Consider the following 18,566-nt stretch of genomic DNA (forward strand, 5'->3'; position numbering starts at 1 on the left):
CAAAGTTACGCTTCTCTATCAATCAGCATGTATTGGGTCGAGGAAATACATAGCAAAGTACGTTTTTCTTAGATACAGCCAAAAGAAACATGCAAAATCTGGACTAATCTCTCTGAACAAGAATGTCTTGCTGGTGTACTCCAAATCCTAGCACCTTCTGCTTTTACCACCAAATACGTCGTGCCTCACGAAATCGCATCCGTTGGCATTCAAATTCGATCCATTCAAACAATCAGATCGACATGTTTGGAAAGGGTTGACAGGTTTCTTGTTTGTTGTCTCCAAGAAGGTTAATTAGTGTTAAGGTATTCGCTACCACCTTTTGGAGGATTACTCGTATACATGATCATTGAAAGTCTAGGAGGGATGGCTATTTTGAAGTATGGGGAGTCAGATTGTCATACAAGCCAGCAAAAAACGAGTACAGAAGATTCATCATACCTTACAGCAAGCTGTACTGTCTGCTCAAAAGTCAGCTCTGCATTCACCGTGGCTTTATTCGTCTGCGCGTGGATCTTCCATCTCGCCTTCAACAAAACAGTCAACATCAACCCCAAATCAGCAATATCCTCGAACATCCCATTCAATGGTTCATGAACCCAATAATAGTCATACTGACAAGGCCCAGTATCCTGTAAAGACCGAAATCTACTCGCCATTCAATAATGAAAGCGGTTTTGTTACGTCTAGCAGCCACAACAACACTAATACCCAACCCCCGATACAGCAACAGTCACTTCCGCAACAAGTATATTTTCGTCGACCGTATCCCCCGCTACCTCTAATGAACGCATCAGCTCCCACTGCTGTAAACTCGCATACATCGCCTCGAATTGTTGTTGCCACGAATAGTACTAGTAATAGTAATGAATCCTGGGTCGAGAGTTACGGTGACTAATCAAGGTATCAGATTGATGCTGATAACCGTATTCTTCCATCCATTCGATATGCTTCGGGTCAACGAAATGATCTCCTCAGAGTCGAGACAATAGCTCACGAGCCAGCTGCGTAAACGGTCTCGAACTGCAGATACCATTCCAATACTGAATAATCGTCCATCCATGATGCAAGGTGTCGACATCAACGAGCAACATGTCTCACGTGATGATGCTTTGGCTTCCAAATAGCATCGTTCTGCTCTAAATTCCCCTAACCCACCTCCAAGCAACCCTACATTAGATGTGAACAGTCTAAACAAAAAGGTTTGGAAGGAATACGAAAAAGACGATTGCATTTTGCGATTTGTTCGAACCGGTTCGGAATTGTGTTCTATCAAGAATTGCGACTGTATTGAGTTTCGCACGATTATAAAAATATAAAAGCAGTAAACTTATGCGTCTCGTAATCGCTCCATATTGGCCTTAGCAATATGGAGTGTTTCAATTTCAGCTTCAACATCCTTGATCTAAAGAAAAGTGATAAGCGGTTTCAGAATTGACCAAAATCAACCATGTCTACAGAATAACGAGCGAGTGCATACCTTCTGCTCTTGAGCTTCTCGAACATCGGCTCTAACTTTAGTCTCATAGTTTGGAATCTGTGTCTTTTTCTTATTACTCTCCAAGTTTTCATTGGCTTTGCCAATCTTCTTTTCAATCTTGGATATCTCGTCTGCAAAGTTCACATATCCCTACAAGAAGAGAGGAAGAGAAAAAAAGGTTAATAAAGCTTGCATGCAATTATATTGCGTTTTGAAGCACACCTTGACGAGAATCAATACAGTAATATCTTCATTCAGCACTTCTAAAGCGCATCCAGAAGGAACCGCATCTTCTTTTTTCAAAACACGTAATTCTTGGGCTGGTTTGACCAACGTCACAATAGTTTGACGTTCTAGTTCAAACTTTTCTGCCCATGAAGCTGATACCTTGACATATACTAGAAAGAGATAAAAGGTCAAAGCAAGTTGAAAGACAGACTGAAGAAAGGACATACCAACAGCATCTTTAAGTATTCCATACTCTGCTGCCAATCCTCTCAACTTGGCACAAACATCACTGACAACACCAAAGTTGTCTTCCGCTTCTTGATCGTGCCATTCAGACATGGAGGTCGGATATGAAGCTTTACATATGGTGACGGTAGTATCATCAGGCCGACGTGGTAGCCGTTGCCACAGCTCTTCAGTAACAAACGGCATGAATGGGTGCAATAATCGCAACCCAACATCTAGACATGTGTACAGTGTTGCTCTGGCTGAAGCAGCAGCAGCGGCATCTCCGGTGTCAATCACAGGTTTTGACCATTCCTATAGTTTTGGGCGAATTGAAGTGGTAAGCAAGAAAGGCAGCATTTAATGGAATCACAGGCTTCACTGACGACATACCACATATATATCACACAATTCATACAACCAAAAGTTGTACAAGACACCGGTAGCAGACATAAAGTTGTATTCTTCCAAGCTTTTGTTGATTTCTGTGATGGCGAGATTCAATCTTGACAATATCCATCGTTCTGCTAATGCTTCTTGACCAGTCAAGCCAGGAGCAGGTGATGGTGTTGGATACCAATTTCTTATCTGTCATTACAAAATGTTTGGACTGAGCGGACTGAAGGCCTGAAGGAGCAAAATGACGAAAGAGAGGTCATAAATCATACCTTGTAGCTTGGTGGTGGAGCATAATCGTCGCCCAATTTGCCCAAAGCAAACTTAATGACATTCCATAACTTGTTACAGAACTTTCGGTATCCTTCAACACGACTCACGTCCATATTTATGTCTCGATCTGTTTGACAAAAGCAACTTTAGCTTCAACGAGAAAAACACCGACAGGAAGAAACGTGAATAACGTACTGTTGGATTGATAAGCACATAAGGCGAATCTCAAAGCATCTGTTCCACACTCCGGGATACCAGATGGAAAGTCAGCCTTTTGGCCCTCCTTGGCTTTAGCGACTTCTGTTGCATCTAGATTGCCTTCATCCAGTCTCTTTTGAAGCCCTTCCAATGTAATGCCTTCCATCACGTCGATGGGATCAATGACATTTCCAAGAGACTTGGACATTTTTCGACCATGTGCGTCTCGAATCATAGCGTGACAGAATACCTAGAGGTGACATGTGGTCATGATATGATGTTCCGAAAGCGGAGCCGTGGTATCTTTTGCACTTACGTGTTTGAATGGAACTTGTCCAGTAAACTCTATACCAAACATGACCATACGAGCGACCCAGAAAAATATAATATCCCATCCAGTTTCCAACAATGCATTTGGATAAAATTGTTGAAAGTCTTTTGTCTAACAAATTTGAACGAGTGAGAAAAAAAGTCCCTATTAGAACCCTCATGGCGAGCTCACCTCTTCTGGCCAGCCCAAGATGGCGAAAGGCCATAAACCGGCAGAAAACCATGTATCCAGGACATCCTCATCTAATATTATATTTCATCAATGTGCTGCAGATTCTTTCGGACACGACAGTTTAGACCAACCTTGATGAAGGGTGATATCTGATGCCGCCACCTTGGGAAACTTGGCAACAGCTCTTGCCCTTGCTTCCTCATACGTTCGACCAGACACGTGATAATCATTATCGGTGGTCTACGTCGAGAAAGAACCGGCCAATTACCGATATGCAAAAAAAAAGCCGAGAAAGAACTTGACCATTACATACATCATTCGTCTGTCCCTTGATTTCAATAAAGTATGTTGGAATCCGATGACCCCACCATAGTTGCCGTGAGATACACCAATCTTGGATGTTTTCCATCCATCGGACGAACTCTTTGTGAGAATGCTCTGGGAATATTTGCAAGTCGCCTGACTGGCAAGCTTCTAGAGCTTTTTGAGCCATTCCTTTGCAATCCACATACCATTGTGGTTTAAGTAATGGTTCTACTACATTTCCTGATCGCCTAACAAAGGTTAAAAAGTTAGGGCCAACCAAAAATGGCGAAACAGCAAGCTACTCACTGACAAATAGGCAGCATCATCTTGTTTGGCTTGGTCTCAACATACAATCCTTTTTCTTTCAATGCTGCCAGAACCGCTTCACGAGCATCGAATCGTTGCAGTCCCTGTTTGAGAAGGACGGGGAAATTAACGAGACGCCAGCAAGCTCTCAACACATGGGATCTTACAGCAAACGGAGCTCCGTTGGCATTCACTTTGCCATCGTCATTGAAAAGATTGATGAATTCGAGGTTGTGTCTCTTTCCAATTTGGTAGTCATTAAAATCGTGAGCAGGTGTGATCTTGACCGCACCAGTTCCAAAGTCTTTTTCAACATAGGTATCTGCAATTATTGGTAGTTTGCGATTGTTGAATGGATGTATGGCATATTTTCCAATGAGATGCTAAAAACGCGGGTCAGAACTGTCTAATCAGATATGATAGATGGAACATTCTGTACCTTGTATCTGTCATCTGTAGGGTTGACAGCAACTGCAGTATCGCCCAACATGGTTTCAATACGTGTAGTAGCGACAACAATCTTTTCGTCTGCAGAGAGTATGAGTTAGCAAAATTTCCGAGCTCACAACGGCAGCCAATGCTAACGTACCCGAATTCTCGATGGGGTAAGCAAACGATATGATGACTCCAAACTCGTATCTCTTTTTCTGACTATGATCTGGCACATATAACATGGTTCGACCTTCTAGTTCCCTGTTTTCGACTTCGAGATTCGATACGGCGGTCTGTAGCTTTGTACACCAGTTGACGAGACGGTTGGCACGATAAATTAGACCTCGGTCATGCAGCGTTACAAAGGCTTCGTTTACAGCAGTGCATAATTTAGGGTCTAGTGTAAATGACACGCGTTCCCATTCGTATGTAGACCCTAAGCGACGTAACTGTTCATAGATTCGACTTCCATATCTAAAAAATCCGCGATTGAGAAATGTTGGCTGAACCGATGTGATTATTCAATGCCAGCTTACTTTTCTTTCCACTTCCAGACTTCAGCAACAAAAGCTTCACGACCCAAATCATGTCTTGAGACACCTCTATCCTTTAGCAGCTGTTTTTCGACTACTACTTGCGTCATGATACCGGCGTGATCACATCCAGGTATATAAAGAACACTCTTTCCTTTCATGCGATTCCTAAACCCATCGACAGGTCAGCGAAAAGAAAAGCAGATATAATACTCAATATTTTTCAATACCATCTAATCAGACAATCTTGAATAGCATTCGTCAAAGCATGACCAATATGAAGTGAGCCAGTTACATTTGGTGGTGGAATACTGATTACATAGGATCCTTCAGGCTTCACGTCACCGGATTCTGTGAGTTCTGGTTTGAAGACACCAGTCTTTTCCCACCATTCATACCACGATGCTTCAACAGCTCGTGGGGAGTATGAAGCTGCCATTGGTGCAGTCATATCTAGGAATTAAGAATGTCTCAGCGTCGTGCAGGTGATTCTGTCAGCTTAGCGATTATACCCTTTTTTTCGCCCTTTGGTGTCGTGTTTACAAACTCGACTTCGGGCTCTGCAGCCTCCTTCTTCGGCTTCTTTTTCTCTCCTTTTTCAGCCTTTTCAGCTAGAGCCTACATATAGATAATAGTCAACAGAGCGTCGATCAAATGGATCAAGAACAACAAATGCTGGCAAATCCAACCACAGCTACATTACCTTTTGAGCGGCTGCCTGTTTAGCAGCCACTTTCTCTTCCTTGGCCTTCCGTTTGGCATCATTCTTTTCCGAATTCTTGTTTATTGGCATTCCAGCTGGAGCTTGTTTTGATGTTTGAGCAGATGGTGCTGATGTTCCATTAACGGTGCCATTGTCTGCCATTTTGGACTTGTATGCAATGCGTGTCAATACAATTGGTCGATCGATGAATACTCGCAATGCTCTCGTTGGAAGTCTCGCCCAATATTGCATGCGAGTCACAACATTTCAAGCTTTTTTTTGTCCAGCGATGTATCAACTTGAGAGGCACAGACGAAGAATTTTAGACCAGATTAACGTGTATTTGGGTTTGAAAATATACTTTATGCAGGTTCGACACGTCCTAACCGCCCTCTTTCCAAGGTTTTGGAATTGACATCCAGCTGTAACTTTGAAATCGAAAACCCATCCATCAACATGTGACGAAGGTGCGTTCGCAATAGATCTCGGTAGGAAAGCTCATAGAATTCAATAAACTCGTCCCCACTCTTCCTTCTTTCCACATCACTAATCCTCCGAATTTCACTGAAGTCGCACTGGGATAGCTGGTACAAAAGCCACTTTTCTGTAATTGTGCAGATCCCTCTGCAAGATATGGCAGAAATAGCTATAACCACATCTCGACCTTCCTCCAATGGCCTACCGTCACTTGCTGAGCAGGAGCAAGATATTCAAGAAAATGACAAACTTGGATCACAGACGCTAGCCGTGACGATGGACACTCCAACCATAACCGACTCATTGGTAGATGCTTCGTCTGTTCCACCAACACAGAAGTCACGCCTTGCTCGTCTCAAGACTGTTTTGGATCAAAAGCTTAATATTGTTAAAATGGACGCTTCAACATCAATGAGAGAAGAAGCTAAAAATTATAGGGAAACCGCCGCCAAATTGCTTACCAAATTCCAAAGTCAAAGTGCAGCTGCTATGGACGGTGAGTTCTTTTGAAGCGATCGCCTAGTAAAAATTGGCCTCAAATTCAATATCTTACCCTATTGATATTTTAGACGTGACGCAATCCTTATCCATGCTGGTGGATGCAGACCATCTGGCTAAATTAACCTTACGAGATTTTAAATATGCGCTGGAGGGAGTCACATCGGCTTGTCGTGCTTCGAATAAGAGGATTGATGTCCTCGAACGAGATTTGGAAGCTCTGGATTCCAAGAAATGTAAAGTTGTCGGCGAGATCTTGTCCAATTATGGCAAGCAGCTTGCTTCTTTGCAGTATACAAGCCCGAGCTCCATTGTCAAACAACTGCAAGTAAGTTGTTGCTTCGAACTTGTCCAAGCAATTGGCTCGGGCCAGGCTGAGTCTTCATCTTAATTAGAACGAAACTGTCCTTCAAGATGTAACAGCTCTCGAAAACCGTGAAGTAGTAGTACAACATTGTGCTGCAGTCCGGCTAGCATGGGCAGAAGTAACAGAAAAGCTCGAATCCTGTCTCGACATTCACAAGGAACGATGGAGACACGCACGTTTCGATCACGTTCTCGGTATAATACGTGCTGAGGCAAAAGCTATTTCGCAATGGGACTTGTCTCTGTACGCCAGATTTCAGAAACAATTTGACGACATGGTCAAGGGACAAACTCAACTATTAGAATCTATAAGTGAAGCCAAATCAAAGGATTTGAATATGGAGTATATCAATATGTTTAGGAAGCGCGTATTTGGGCTGTCTTTTCGCCAAGAGAAGCTATTGCATGCATTTCAAGCAGAGCTAGTTGAACTGGAAGATAGAGGGACCAGAGATGTTGTGGCTGCTATAGCCAAATATACGCCGCTACTGTCTGAATGCCTTCCCAATGGTGCGAGCGTGGATAGGATACTTCAAGGTGAGTGTGTCTCAGCACGTGTTAGGCCTTGCTGTTATCTGATTCCCAAAAATGCCAACCACTGTCACTTAGATGAATTCGGCAAGAAGAAAACCGACATGGCAGCACTCGTTCCCGGTAAACGAGCAGCTTTGCTCCTGCCTACACAAAACGGACGAAATCGAGACATCATGTTGCTCGTCTCAGACCTTATGACGAGTCTATATCAAGCACGGCAAGAACTCAACACCCTGGTCTCATCATGCGAGGAAGGAGTCGCTATGAGTCTCCGTGATTTACATCGAGACTATGTCAACGAGTTTAGAACTATGGAAAGGACGTTACAGACGGAAATGGATTTGATGATTAAGGAAGAAGTTGCTGGTGCTTGTAACGCTCGAGCTGATAGGTGTCGTGGAATTGCTGCAAAGATGGAGCAACGTAAGTAGTTGGTTCTTGAGGTTGGTGGCATCGTTATCCCGACTAATGTCAACCTCATCATTTTAAGACCACATTGAATTCAACAATGAATCTCTCACTACTATTGGGAACTTGAAAGAGCGTCTCGAACGCGTTTTTACTGTCTACAGAGAGAATGTAAGAATCGAGCAGAGAGCATCCATCTAGGTAGACCTGCAAACTGATATTTCTTTGTTTTATTAGCTCTGCATGTTGTTGGATGCCCATATGGAAAAGATGGAGACGTCTAACGCTCCCAAGAGTGCTAGAAAAAGTATGAGTGTGGAATATATGAAACTGGTTAACTTACTCCTTTCTTCGCTGACATTGACTCCCTTTTCAAAAGCACCAACAACACGCCGCGATGGAGACAGACCAAAAACTCCCAAGCCAGCTCTAGCAGGCATTCTGACATCTCGCGGAACTCTCCAAATTATCTCAAACCCATCTTCCGGCCACGAACTCGAACGGTGGTCTCATTCAGTTGTAGCCTGGCGACAGCATCAAAAAATGGTGGTCTTGTCTCAAGTTGCTGAAGCATGTGCCGAAGCAGCTCGAGAACGTGCTTATGCTCGGGGTATAGATCTAGACCACGATTCATCGAAAGCACCGGACAGTGCCGGCAAGAAAAAACTACGAGCTACCAAAGTTCGACATCATAGCCATCACCATCATCGCCATTTAAACATTGAGAATAATCAAGGGCTTCCAGAGCATTCTGTGCATGATGTTGATGAAGCTCTGAGCTCATTACTAGTATCTATTGTGCCGAAGGAGCCCGATGAACATCACGTGGTTGAAATCAAGTGTATCGCTGTGGGTGTCTTGTCGGCTTTACGAGGTGCTTTGCAGCTACGATTTTTCGATGATGCGGATGATTTGGAAGATGTCAGGAAGAAATTGGTTACGACTCAGATTCAGGAACGGACTGATACAATGAGGAATGAACTGAGTACCGCACTATTTGGACATGAGGCAAGATTAAGGCAGTTAGAGACCGCTCACAGTCAACGGTTGAGTAAGTCTTGTCATCTTTTTCAGCCAATGTAAAGGATTACCAGCATGCACGGTTGTTAACTCATCCGACTTGCACTAGGACAAATCGAAAGACTAAATGTCGAATGCGACCAAGAAGCACGAGCACTAGCATCGTATATCTCCTCTCTCGAAACAAGCTACCGAGAAGCAGTAACCCGTCTCGAGCAAACATCAGCTTCCTTCATCGACAACGAAGTCAAATCCTTCCAAGCACGTGTAGCATCTGCATCATCAGCCTCCCAAATAGAACGTGCTAAAGACTCCTTCATATCAGGCTACAAGGCGCACACTGAACTACTTACAACAATGACATCAACAGCAGCTCGTAATTTTGCTGAAGGCCTAGCTCGAATAAAAGAATCACGAGCAAATCCATCTCACCATCGTATTTGGGAGACATTGAAAGCTATTTTTCCACGACAGGATGATGGTGGTTTGCCTAAGCTGGAAGTTTTGCCTAAAGATATGGAAGTGAGGATTGAACATGTACAAGCTGGTCTGAGGACGACTATGGAGCATGTTGCTGCTGAAGTGAGGGACTTTGCTGCTGATTTGGGTATGACGGACGGATCTTCACATGCTATTGGCTCTGTGAGGCTGATGTTGAAAGCTGAGGTTTGTTATCAAACTGATGGAGTACAGATATCGAGGAGTGTCAGAGATTTGGTAACATACTCCCTTACATAGGTCGTGAAAGTCAATCGAATGGTGGCTTTAACAGATGAGCAGAATGCCGTGTTGTTGAGCTCAATTGAAGCCAAGAAGCTATACTGGGTGCGTCCTGGATGTTTTCTGGCATTTCGTTCAAAGCGAGTCGTCAAACGTCTTCATCGAGAAAAAACGTACTAAAACGCATATCAATGAAAAGGAATCAGCACAAACACTCTTGGAAGAATGTGAACAACTCCGACAGTCCATTGTTCAAGTTGTCTTGTATCTTGATGGATTGGCAGTGGGTATACCAACACCAGCCAAAGTTGTTTTAATACCATCTATTGATGTCTGGGAGAAGCAGCAAGCTGAAAGCCGAAGGTCAGATTCCAATATAGGAGACAACCAATTGTTTTCGGTCGTCAGTGAGTGAACACGAGCTTATACATACTTTTAATAGTGTCCCAAATGCTGGAGAGAATTCCACCACAAAGAAGCCGTCCGCCAAAATCAAATCGAATGTTTCCATAACTTCTGCGACAACCACCGCAACAAAGAAATACGGTGCCAGTAGCACTCATCCAGCCGCAAACACCTCGCTAGTACGAGCAGGACCTCTAATCGATGCTATAGAAGCCACCTCAACGGGGACTCGAGTGACTATAAAGCAACTCAGTGATGCCTACTATGCCGATAGAGCAGGGCGGTCTGTTCGCCGAACAGATTTACTACCAAATACAGCATTCGCATTCATGGCAAAGATGGATCAAGAGCTGGTAGCTTTGAGGAATCAAGCTGAGCAGACTAGGATGCAATTGCTATGTGGTAAATATCCCGCCCTGATACTTTGCGTCGAGGAAATCCAACTTTTTCTCACAGATTCTCCCATAGCCTTCCACTCTAAGCTTGCAATGGGCGCATCTACATTAACAACAAGCACATGCGCAATCCTCCAAAATATCTTGACAGATACCTTAGCACGAGCCAAAACCTCATGGCAGCAGCAAACAAGGACATTTGCTAACACGTTTCAAGCATGTCGATCTGATCGTAAACTATGTGAATTGCAACTTTTGCCTTCTTTAACACCGTCTGAGTTGGATGCATTGGATTTGAATGCTAAAGACGTGTATTCAAGAGCTATGAGTTGCTTGAAGGAGTCATTGGAAGCTGGGGTTACATGTGTGTTGGAAGACGCCATCAAGATTTTCTTGTCGAGAGTGTATTGGACGTGCTCTATGTTTGGAAATATTATCAATGCTTCGATAGTGCTAGAAGATTTGGATCGACCAGGTAGTCTTGTACCCGTCAGCTGTGGTTGTTGCGCTATGTTTAAAACGATATCTTTCCTTTTAGGCGAAGGACCTCGCATAAAGACACGCCGATCTATAGAAGATGTTGTGTTGTCTGAAAAGAAGCCGCCGAAAGCTGAAGAAGTTATTCTGATAGTACCTACCACCTCGAGTCTGGAATGGCCAAGTCTCGACTTAACCAAAGTCTCTCTCCCAACTTTTGCGTCTGATGCGTCTTCATTCACCCGTAAGTACTCTTAGCTGGTCTACGTCCTGTTCGGAAAAATGTACAGTGATGAGCTCACCGTTTCTTATTCCTATTTAGCATTACCACTATCCACACGAGCATCCACATACCAAGACCAAGTCCTCCAATACCGAGACACCTTATTCGCAACTCTCTGTACCGAAACCACAAGACTCATGACAGTCCTCTCACATCATTCCCGAGAAGAGACCTTGGAATGGGAGAAATGGCATAAAGTGTGGAATGCTAATGTTGTCAGAATACGGAACTCATATCCGTGATAGTCTTTGTGTGAATCCAAAGTAATAAATATGAGTCTTATGAACACAGTGAAATTGCAGAAGCACAATTAGAACACGCTGAATTGAAGGGCGTCGATCAAGTGAAGAGATTTGAACGTTTCGATAGAAGTGTTCAATCAAGAAAATTAATCTTATATTTAGATTGCATTATGCCATTCCTTTGCTATGCTATACTAAACGAGAGGGTTTATTGCAGTACATTTGCAACGCTGAAATTATAGCACTGCGTCTAAATTCCTAAATTCGAGGTGAAGTGAGTTCAATGCATTTGTCCTGAGGCTCTAGCTCTACAGGCAACGCTATCTGATTAGCAGATGGTTTCTCACACACTAGCCAACTCAACCCAATAACCCCCTTTGTTCACTGTCCTTCCACCTTCATTTCTCATTCGTTGATAACCTATCCTAGAGATGGAGAAAAGCATAAACTGGCACCAAAGGTGCCTTGGATTTCGCCAAGTTGCTGGTCAAGGAGACTACCGGGTTATGGTGCGAGTCTCCTGAGAGTCTTTTTCTGACGTCCACCACGACATTCTTTGCCAAGGAGAGTGCAGCGTAGGGTGCAAATCTCCTGAGAGTGTTTTTCTCACGCCTATGACGACTTTTTTGCCACTAAGGACAGTGCAAGTCTCCGGACGAAGTGTATGGTCTATCCCACACCCAAAGATAGCAAGAAACGAGTCAACAGCCTCGTTTTGAGGGGATATGTGTGATGCTCCTTTGACGTTAAAAGCTTTTGAGACTTTGTCAGCATATAGAATCAAAATTGTGGCAGTATCAAGTATTTACGTCAACATATGAATCGGTCTTATGTATTTGCGTTCGTTTTTGTGATATTGTTAGATATTACAGGGTATAAGATTGTCCTCAAAGGACTTGAAACATGTAGCTGTTGAGATGCCAGTTGACTTTGTACATTTAAGCACCTTCATATCCCCTCATGAGGTCAAAGTTGAAGTAAAAGTTGTACAGCGCCAATAGAATCATTGGCACAAAGTTATACCACTCATACCCTCCCCAGATTCTCCATGCAGCACCACCCAAGATGACGAGGAGTTGCGTCGTGCACCATACAGTACACAGTCGCACGGCAGTGAGGTATCGTGTCTTGGCTGCTGATTTGCCTTGTCCAGATGGAACCCAGCCCATTTGGGTGCCGAATGTTCGATCCTTGATGGCAAACAGATGTGCGTAAAACTGGATTGTTCGTACACGGAAGGAAAGGGCTGAAGCACGGTAGACACTCCACCAGTAGACACAGATCATGGCTGAGATCATCGATGGAGCAGCGAAACAGATATTGAACCATTTAATCATTTCTGGGCGGAGAAAGATGAGTAGCATCGCTGGAAGAGGGTTCTACAGTTAACGAAGTATTGATTCTTTAGAACTAGCTGTTTTTTTGCCAAATTTCAGGTGAAAAATACCATGATGGTTTCAGCAGCAGTGCAAAAGTAGTAGAATATCCCACTGAGGAAACAAGCACGTTGTAAAAGAGTCAACTTGGTCTCCCAAAAGATTTTACTGGAGAGTAGATCAGCAGAGCCAGAGCACCATCGGTATTGTTGGTTGAAGAAAGACTTCAAGTCGTAAGGACAAATACCCATTGACAGGACAACGGGTATGTATCGAACATTGTATCCGGCGGTCATACACCTAGATGGGAATCTCAGCAAAAAAATATCGCCATCAAACTCAACCATCACTCACATGAATCCAGTTCGGACGTCCTCGCTGTGTTCTACTGCGGCAGTACCTCCAAATGGCTCAAGGGCTGTCAACGATACAATGTCAGTTATCAAAGTAGAAAAAAAAACTTGGAAAGAAATTCATACCAGCATGACGGTATAAAGCTGACGTTCCGACACAAATAGCACCTTTGTATGTATCTCGACCTACTTGTATAACACGATAAAACTGCTCTTGAACTAGCCCAGCACCACGTTCAATCCATGTTTGTTCAGGTTTGCATCGGAAGTACTATGGTGGAAAAGTATTAGATGACAAGTTATACTTGACGTACTTCTTCCCAGCATGAATTTTTTTGTCATGATTTTACCTGTGGAGTTTGCAAAATAGCAATACTGGGATCCTTGTACATGTAAGGCACAGTTTCGTAAAGGAATTCAGGCCTTGGACAGAAATCAGCATCGAAAATGGCCATGAAATCGCCCTTAAGGTACTTGAATGCGTTACGCATGTTTCCGGCCTTCTTGAGGTGTGGTCTGTCAGCACGTCTGATATACTCGAATCCATATAGATCTGAGAAGATGGTTTGTTTGTGGTTAGACTTTGCTATGTCATTCTTTAGATGATTTTGCCTTAGTTGTTGCGATGAGGCCTTACATGCAAGCTGTTTCACTTCATCCTTCCAGCCATCATCAAGCACCCAGACTTTTAATTTACCACCCCATTTGAGTCGCTTGATGTTCATATACGTATTGTTCAAGACGGCAAGTCTATAAATGAACGTCAGCAATTAGCGACTCTGTTTCGAATACTTCAATATGATGCAATCAAGCCACGACATACGATTCACCGCAGCATGGTAACAAAACATCTACTGAAGGCAGCTCGAAATCTTGTCGTTTCGAGAAATCTTCAACCAATTTACGATGTGCGGGGTAGTCAAATTTCTTTGAAAAGATCATGGGAACGACACTGAAACAATAGTAGAAAGCGACGAGGAGAATGAAAGGAGAATATAGCAAGAAAAGAGGCGTGGATGTAGCAAATAGCCACATTCCAGTCATAATGGATAAGGAGGAGCAACTAATGACGAATAACAATGGAACCTTCTTGGAATCCAAGAAACAGTGTTTCTCCATTGCGGTTGGGGCAGATGGTAGAATCAACTTGGGATCATCGTTGTCAATGTTGAGTTGAGCTTTAACGTTGGCCAAGATGGTTTCGATTTGGCCAACGTAGATGCCTTGTTCTTCTAGTCTTGCTTCAGCTTCGATTTCTTCCATAAGTGTCATGGTTTCGGCTTTCTCGTCGGCTTCGTCTTCATCGTCCATGTAGGATTCAACACCGGTTTTGGCAATTGCTTGAGCGAGTTTCTTCAAAGAATCGAATTCATCTGGAGCTAGTTTGGTGAGAACTCCTTTGAAATCATCGGCAGTGATATTGGCACCGGACGTCTAAGATCAAGAAAAATTTATTTAGTTAACTCGAAGTCATTTCAGGCAAAAATCCCCACACTCCTGCGTCAATATATAACGCTCACATTCAAGATATCCATAACATTATCAGTGTTCAATGTCTCACTAGAAGCAGCCAAACGTTCCAAAAACGCACGGCGATTAAACACCTTGGATCGCTCCTTTAATTCATCCAACAAGTCATCCTCCCAAAGATCTTCTTCCTCTTCAAGCACAGGTTCCGTAAGAGCATCACTCGTAGACACGACAGGAGATGGAAGTTTAGGCACAGGAGGTACATTGGTTGACGGAATACGAATATCGAGTCTGGTAGGTGAGACACCAGCTGAAGGGAGTCCTTTGGCGCTAGCGAGGTCGTAAACTGGAGATAAAGGTTGGGTAGAGATAATCAAACTGCTTGGTATTTGAGGTTTGACGCTAGATTGTCGTCTTTTGGAGCGAGTAGATTTGGATGTCTTTGATCTTTTGACGGATTTGGGTCGACCCATGGCCTTCATTTTGAGAGCATCAGGATCCTCAAATGATGCTTCTAGCTCCTAAAACAATTTGGAAAAGGACTTTAGGTCATGTTGCCGTAGTGTAACCATGAAATAGACAAAACAACCAACAATAATAGCAGTGCATGCAATGGGAAGTAAAAGGCTTACCAGCAAGTTATCAGAAGATTTTGAAGTCTTGTCAAAAAACGAATTTCGTTTAGTAGCAAGTTTCAGCTTGTCCACATCACTGAGTTTGCCATTTTGTGGCGCATTGCCTCCAAGCAATGAATAAATATTCGATAACAGTCCTTTGGTGGTAGGAAGAGGAGGTGGATTATCATTTAAGGTGTTGATGCTCTCGTTAGAGTTCCTTTTGATGAATACCGTAACATCTGCCATTTCTCAAATGCGGTGACCACGATGGAAAATTGGAATGTTTTGCAACAGCTTCCCGTCAACCAGAAGGGGTTTCTAGCTTGACAACGATGTTCAACCTTGTAAGTTAATGGAGGAGAAAGGAATGGATATTCCGTTACCCTCCGTAAGAGCAACTGCGCAAGCAATTATATCAACCCTAACCACATTACCAAGGAGATTAGCACTGCCACTTTTGTTGCCATAACGCTTTGATTTTCAAGATTCTGACGACATCCATATGATTCTGGCGTATGCTGGGTTGCTTGAGTTTTCACAGAAGGAATCGCAAACCAGAGATTTGCCTCGTGAATTGAGATCCAGGACAAACCAATAGGACGAATAATCTGCATTATACGCGAAGCATACCGCAGAATCTCTTCATGCAACCGAGGTCTCCGGAGAGTGCTTCAATTATTGAAGAGTTTGTTCTAAGTAGTATCGTCGGCAATCACACAAACTCAGCCACATCATTCCAATTTACGGCCTCAAATCGTCCAGCATTATGGAATTCATGCTTCATTGTTGAGACATATACAATGCTTACTATTACGAAGATTAAATAAAGTGCACCGATTCACGCACTCCTGCTGCCTCAAAGATTCAATTTGCTACTATCAACTGCAGCATTCGCAGGCAAGAAACTGGAAAAGGAACTTGTTAGACTTCATTTCAGAAAAGGTCGATCCTGCGATGACAACCCCAACTTACTCCCATATGACAATGGTACCATCGTCGTCCCCACTGATGATCTTGGTATCTGACAATGCGATGCAATTCACCGGACTACGATGCCTATTCAGAGTATGCAGTACTTGGCCAGATTCAAAGTCCCAAACCTAGAGTACATAAACTGGTTACGATAACCGTATGAGATATGGCAACCTAAAACAAAGCTCACCTTGACGGTTCCATCATGACTACCACTGGCCATTCGTAAAGAATCAAAGGTCACACACCATACACCCTCTGTATGCCCAAAGCATGTCAATACGCATTCACCAGTTCCAACATTCCATATCTTGATAGTGTTATCTAGGGAAGCAGTAACGAGTTTCCCTGCTTGGTTGGCTGATAGCGATTTCGTACCATCAGAGTAGTGGACACCGTCAGTAGCCAAGAGCGTATATCCATATCCAGGAGGCAGTCTAACTAGATCATGACCATGGGGTAGTGCAGCAACCATCCCATAAACTTGGCCAACATGTCCTGTAAATGTTCTTAGAAGCTGTTTGGTGTCTATATCCCACAATTTAACGGTTGTGTCATCCGAGCATGTAAAGAGTTGCTTCTTGTTATATATTTGGACTCGATTGACCCATTCCGAGTGGGCCTTCCATCCAAAAGCCTTATTATGGGCGGTAGACCATACACGAACATATCCATCATCTGACCCAGACACGAGCATCTTGTCGTCTACATGAAGACACAAGACACCACCTGTATGGCCTTCCAGAGTCCGTATACACTCGCCAGTCTTCCAGTTCCATAACTTTATAGTACGATCCATGGATGCAGAGAAGAGTTTGGCATCGTCAAAGTAGACCGCCCTTACAGATTGTTCGTGACCTTGTAATATTTTGATGATGCAACCTGTATCTACATTCCATACCCGAATGGTACGATCATAGCCACCTGTAACGAGTAGAGCTGATGCCTCATCGTAATGCAGACACATAACTCCATCGGTGTGGCCAAGTAGGACTCGTTGTTGGAAGGTTCCTCTCCTCCAATTACGTTCTACTACAAGCCTCTCGGCGTATATGTCCTTCCATGGTCGTTCGGGCACTGTAACACGCTGTTCTAATGCTGTTGTGATTATATCTGCTTCTAGAAGCTCTGGCGATTTACTGCTACTGCTAATACATCCACTATCAGTCTTTTGTCTCTTGACTATATCTAAATTATCATCGTCCGATAGAGTCTTTCTCTTTGGAATACTGTTGCTACTTGTTCCATTACTAGTCGTACCATTACTACTGCTAGCGGGAGCAATTCTGGGTTCAGTAGCTACAGGTTCTGGCGAATCGATTTTACGTTTCTTTGCATCCATGAGTGGCAGTCCCCATCCACACTTGGCACACTTCCTATCGATGTGCTGGACACACAAGCGATGCCATACAGCATCGTCATCAGCAATCTGCTTCCATTTTCTCGATACTTGAGCAGCATGACATAAACTCGTTGCATCCAAGTACTGCAGTATCCGCACAGACGTCTCTGTGGGCATATCGGCGATAAAGTCCATTCGTAGTAGTGTATGGAGCTCGGTTGATATATGGGATAGCTGAGGAAGACAGGATGCGAGTAGGATTCCGTCGAGAATCAATGGTCGGAGGGTCGCAGAAGCGGCAGTGAAGGCAGACCATATAGCACGGACGGCATCGTGGTCTTGTTTACTGAGTAATGCCACTTGCTATTATGATGGAGTATATGGGTTAGCCTGTCTGTAACATGAAATCATGTGGTTGACACTGACACAGAATGTTTGCGATTGAGTGATAGCGAATGTGTACCTCTGCGAGCAATTCAGCCTTCTGTTTGTCAACGAGTCTCTCCTTGCCTGGCGCATGCCGATAGCAATACGTAAGCGGATGTTGGTCTACTGTGTTGCTCATTCTCTCGTTCTTTCGAATTTGATTGATTTGTCGGAGGAGAGTGTTTGTTGCAGATTGACGAGATCTACAATGAATTGGACAAGCGATATCCAGGATTCCTGTATGCTCGACCTCCTCCTTTGCACTCTCAACGTTAATCAGGTGTATGGTTCGCCTTTCCGGGATTCGCAATCTTTGGCAATATCAAATCTGTGGCGACCTTCACAACTGTAACCGCTTATTGGGGCACGTGATTCTGTATTCGGTATCTATACATTTTATATATGCTCATTGACTCTTACGTGTCACTATCGTGACTCCTCCAAAATCAAGACGTCGCCTTGTCAGCATTTGTGTGATCTGTACCAATAATCTCCAACATGGCACTTACCTTGAGCTTCATGACCTCTATTCCTTGTCATCACCACTCACCACCAGTGATGACGTGCCATGCTTCTTCTTGACCTAGGAGTGAAAGACAAAAT

At 43.6% G+C, this 18,566-nt stretch overlaps 4 protein-coding genes across 4 annotated transcripts; 1 reads left to right on the forward strand and 3 right to left on the reverse strand.

Moving 5' to 3' along the window:
* Window positions 1-1,330: 1,330 nt before the first annotated feature.
* VAS1 (valine---tRNA ligase) lies at window positions 1,331-5,744 on the reverse strand (the record flags this gene model as incomplete). Its single annotated transcript, XM_031166149.1, has 19 exons — window positions 1,331-1,405; window positions 1,481-1,630; window positions 1,703-1,878; window positions 1,936-2,248; window positions 2,327-2,521; window positions 2,602-2,729; window positions 2,798-3,050; window positions 3,117-3,242; window positions 3,303-3,373; window positions 3,434-3,542; window positions 3,616-3,856; window positions 3,915-4,018; window positions 4,082-4,297; window positions 4,354-4,442; window positions 4,504-4,820; window positions 4,883-5,047; window positions 5,110-5,332; window positions 5,392-5,497; window positions 5,583-5,744. The coding sequence occupies 19 exons, from the start codon at window positions 5,742-5,744 to the stop codon at window positions 1,331-1,333; spliced, it is 3,219 nt and encodes a 1,072-aa protein (XP_031027718.1).
* Window positions 5,745-6,215: 471 nt separating this feature from the next.
* Window positions 6,216-11,407, forward strand: SmJEL517_g00220 (uncharacterized protein; the record flags this gene model as incomplete). The annotated part of the gene is made up of 14 exons (XM_031166150.1): window positions 6,216-6,555; window positions 6,629-6,885; window positions 6,953-7,460; window positions 7,533-7,880; window positions 7,948-8,036; window positions 8,103-8,172; window positions 8,245-8,916; window positions 8,995-9,551; window positions 9,624-9,710; window positions 9,805-9,968; window positions 10,048-10,412; window positions 10,479-10,880; window positions 10,944-11,126; window positions 11,205-11,407. 14 exons carry the CDS (start codon window positions 6,216-6,218, stop codon window positions 11,405-11,407), a joined length of 4,245 nt encoding a protein of 1,414 aa, XP_031027911.1.
* A 938-nt stretch (window positions 11,408-12,345) lies between these two features.
* On the reverse strand, window positions 12,346-15,469 carry SmJEL517_g00221 (uncharacterized protein; the record flags this gene model as incomplete). Its single annotated transcript, XM_031166151.1, has 9 exons — window positions 12,346-12,786; window positions 12,855-13,083; window positions 13,138-13,201; window positions 13,263-13,407; window positions 13,487-13,689; window positions 13,774-13,886; window positions 13,960-14,570; window positions 14,657-15,127; window positions 15,239-15,469. The coding sequence occupies 9 exons, from the start codon at window positions 15,467-15,469 to the stop codon at window positions 12,346-12,348; spliced, it is 2,508 nt and encodes an 835-aa protein (XP_031027910.1).
* Window positions 15,470-16,079: 610 nt separating this feature from the next.
* On the reverse strand, window positions 16,080-18,102 carry SmJEL517_g00222 (uncharacterized protein; the record flags this gene model as incomplete). The annotated part of the gene is made up of 4 exons (XM_031166152.1): window positions 16,080-16,128; window positions 16,196-16,323; window positions 16,386-17,900; window positions 18,001-18,102. 4 exons carry the CDS (start codon window positions 18,100-18,102, stop codon window positions 16,080-16,082), a joined length of 1,794 nt encoding a protein of 597 aa, XP_031027909.1.
* Between the last annotated feature and the right edge of the window lie 464 nt (window positions 18,103-18,566).

Source organism: Synchytrium microbalum, assembly GCF_006535985.1.
Source record: "Synchytrium microbalum strain JEL517 chromosome Unknown SmJEL517_scf0001, whole genome shotgun sequence".
NCBI classification, from domain to species: Eukaryota; Fungi; Chytridiomycota; class Chytridiomycetes; order Synchytriales; family Synchytriaceae; genus Synchytrium; species Synchytrium microbalum.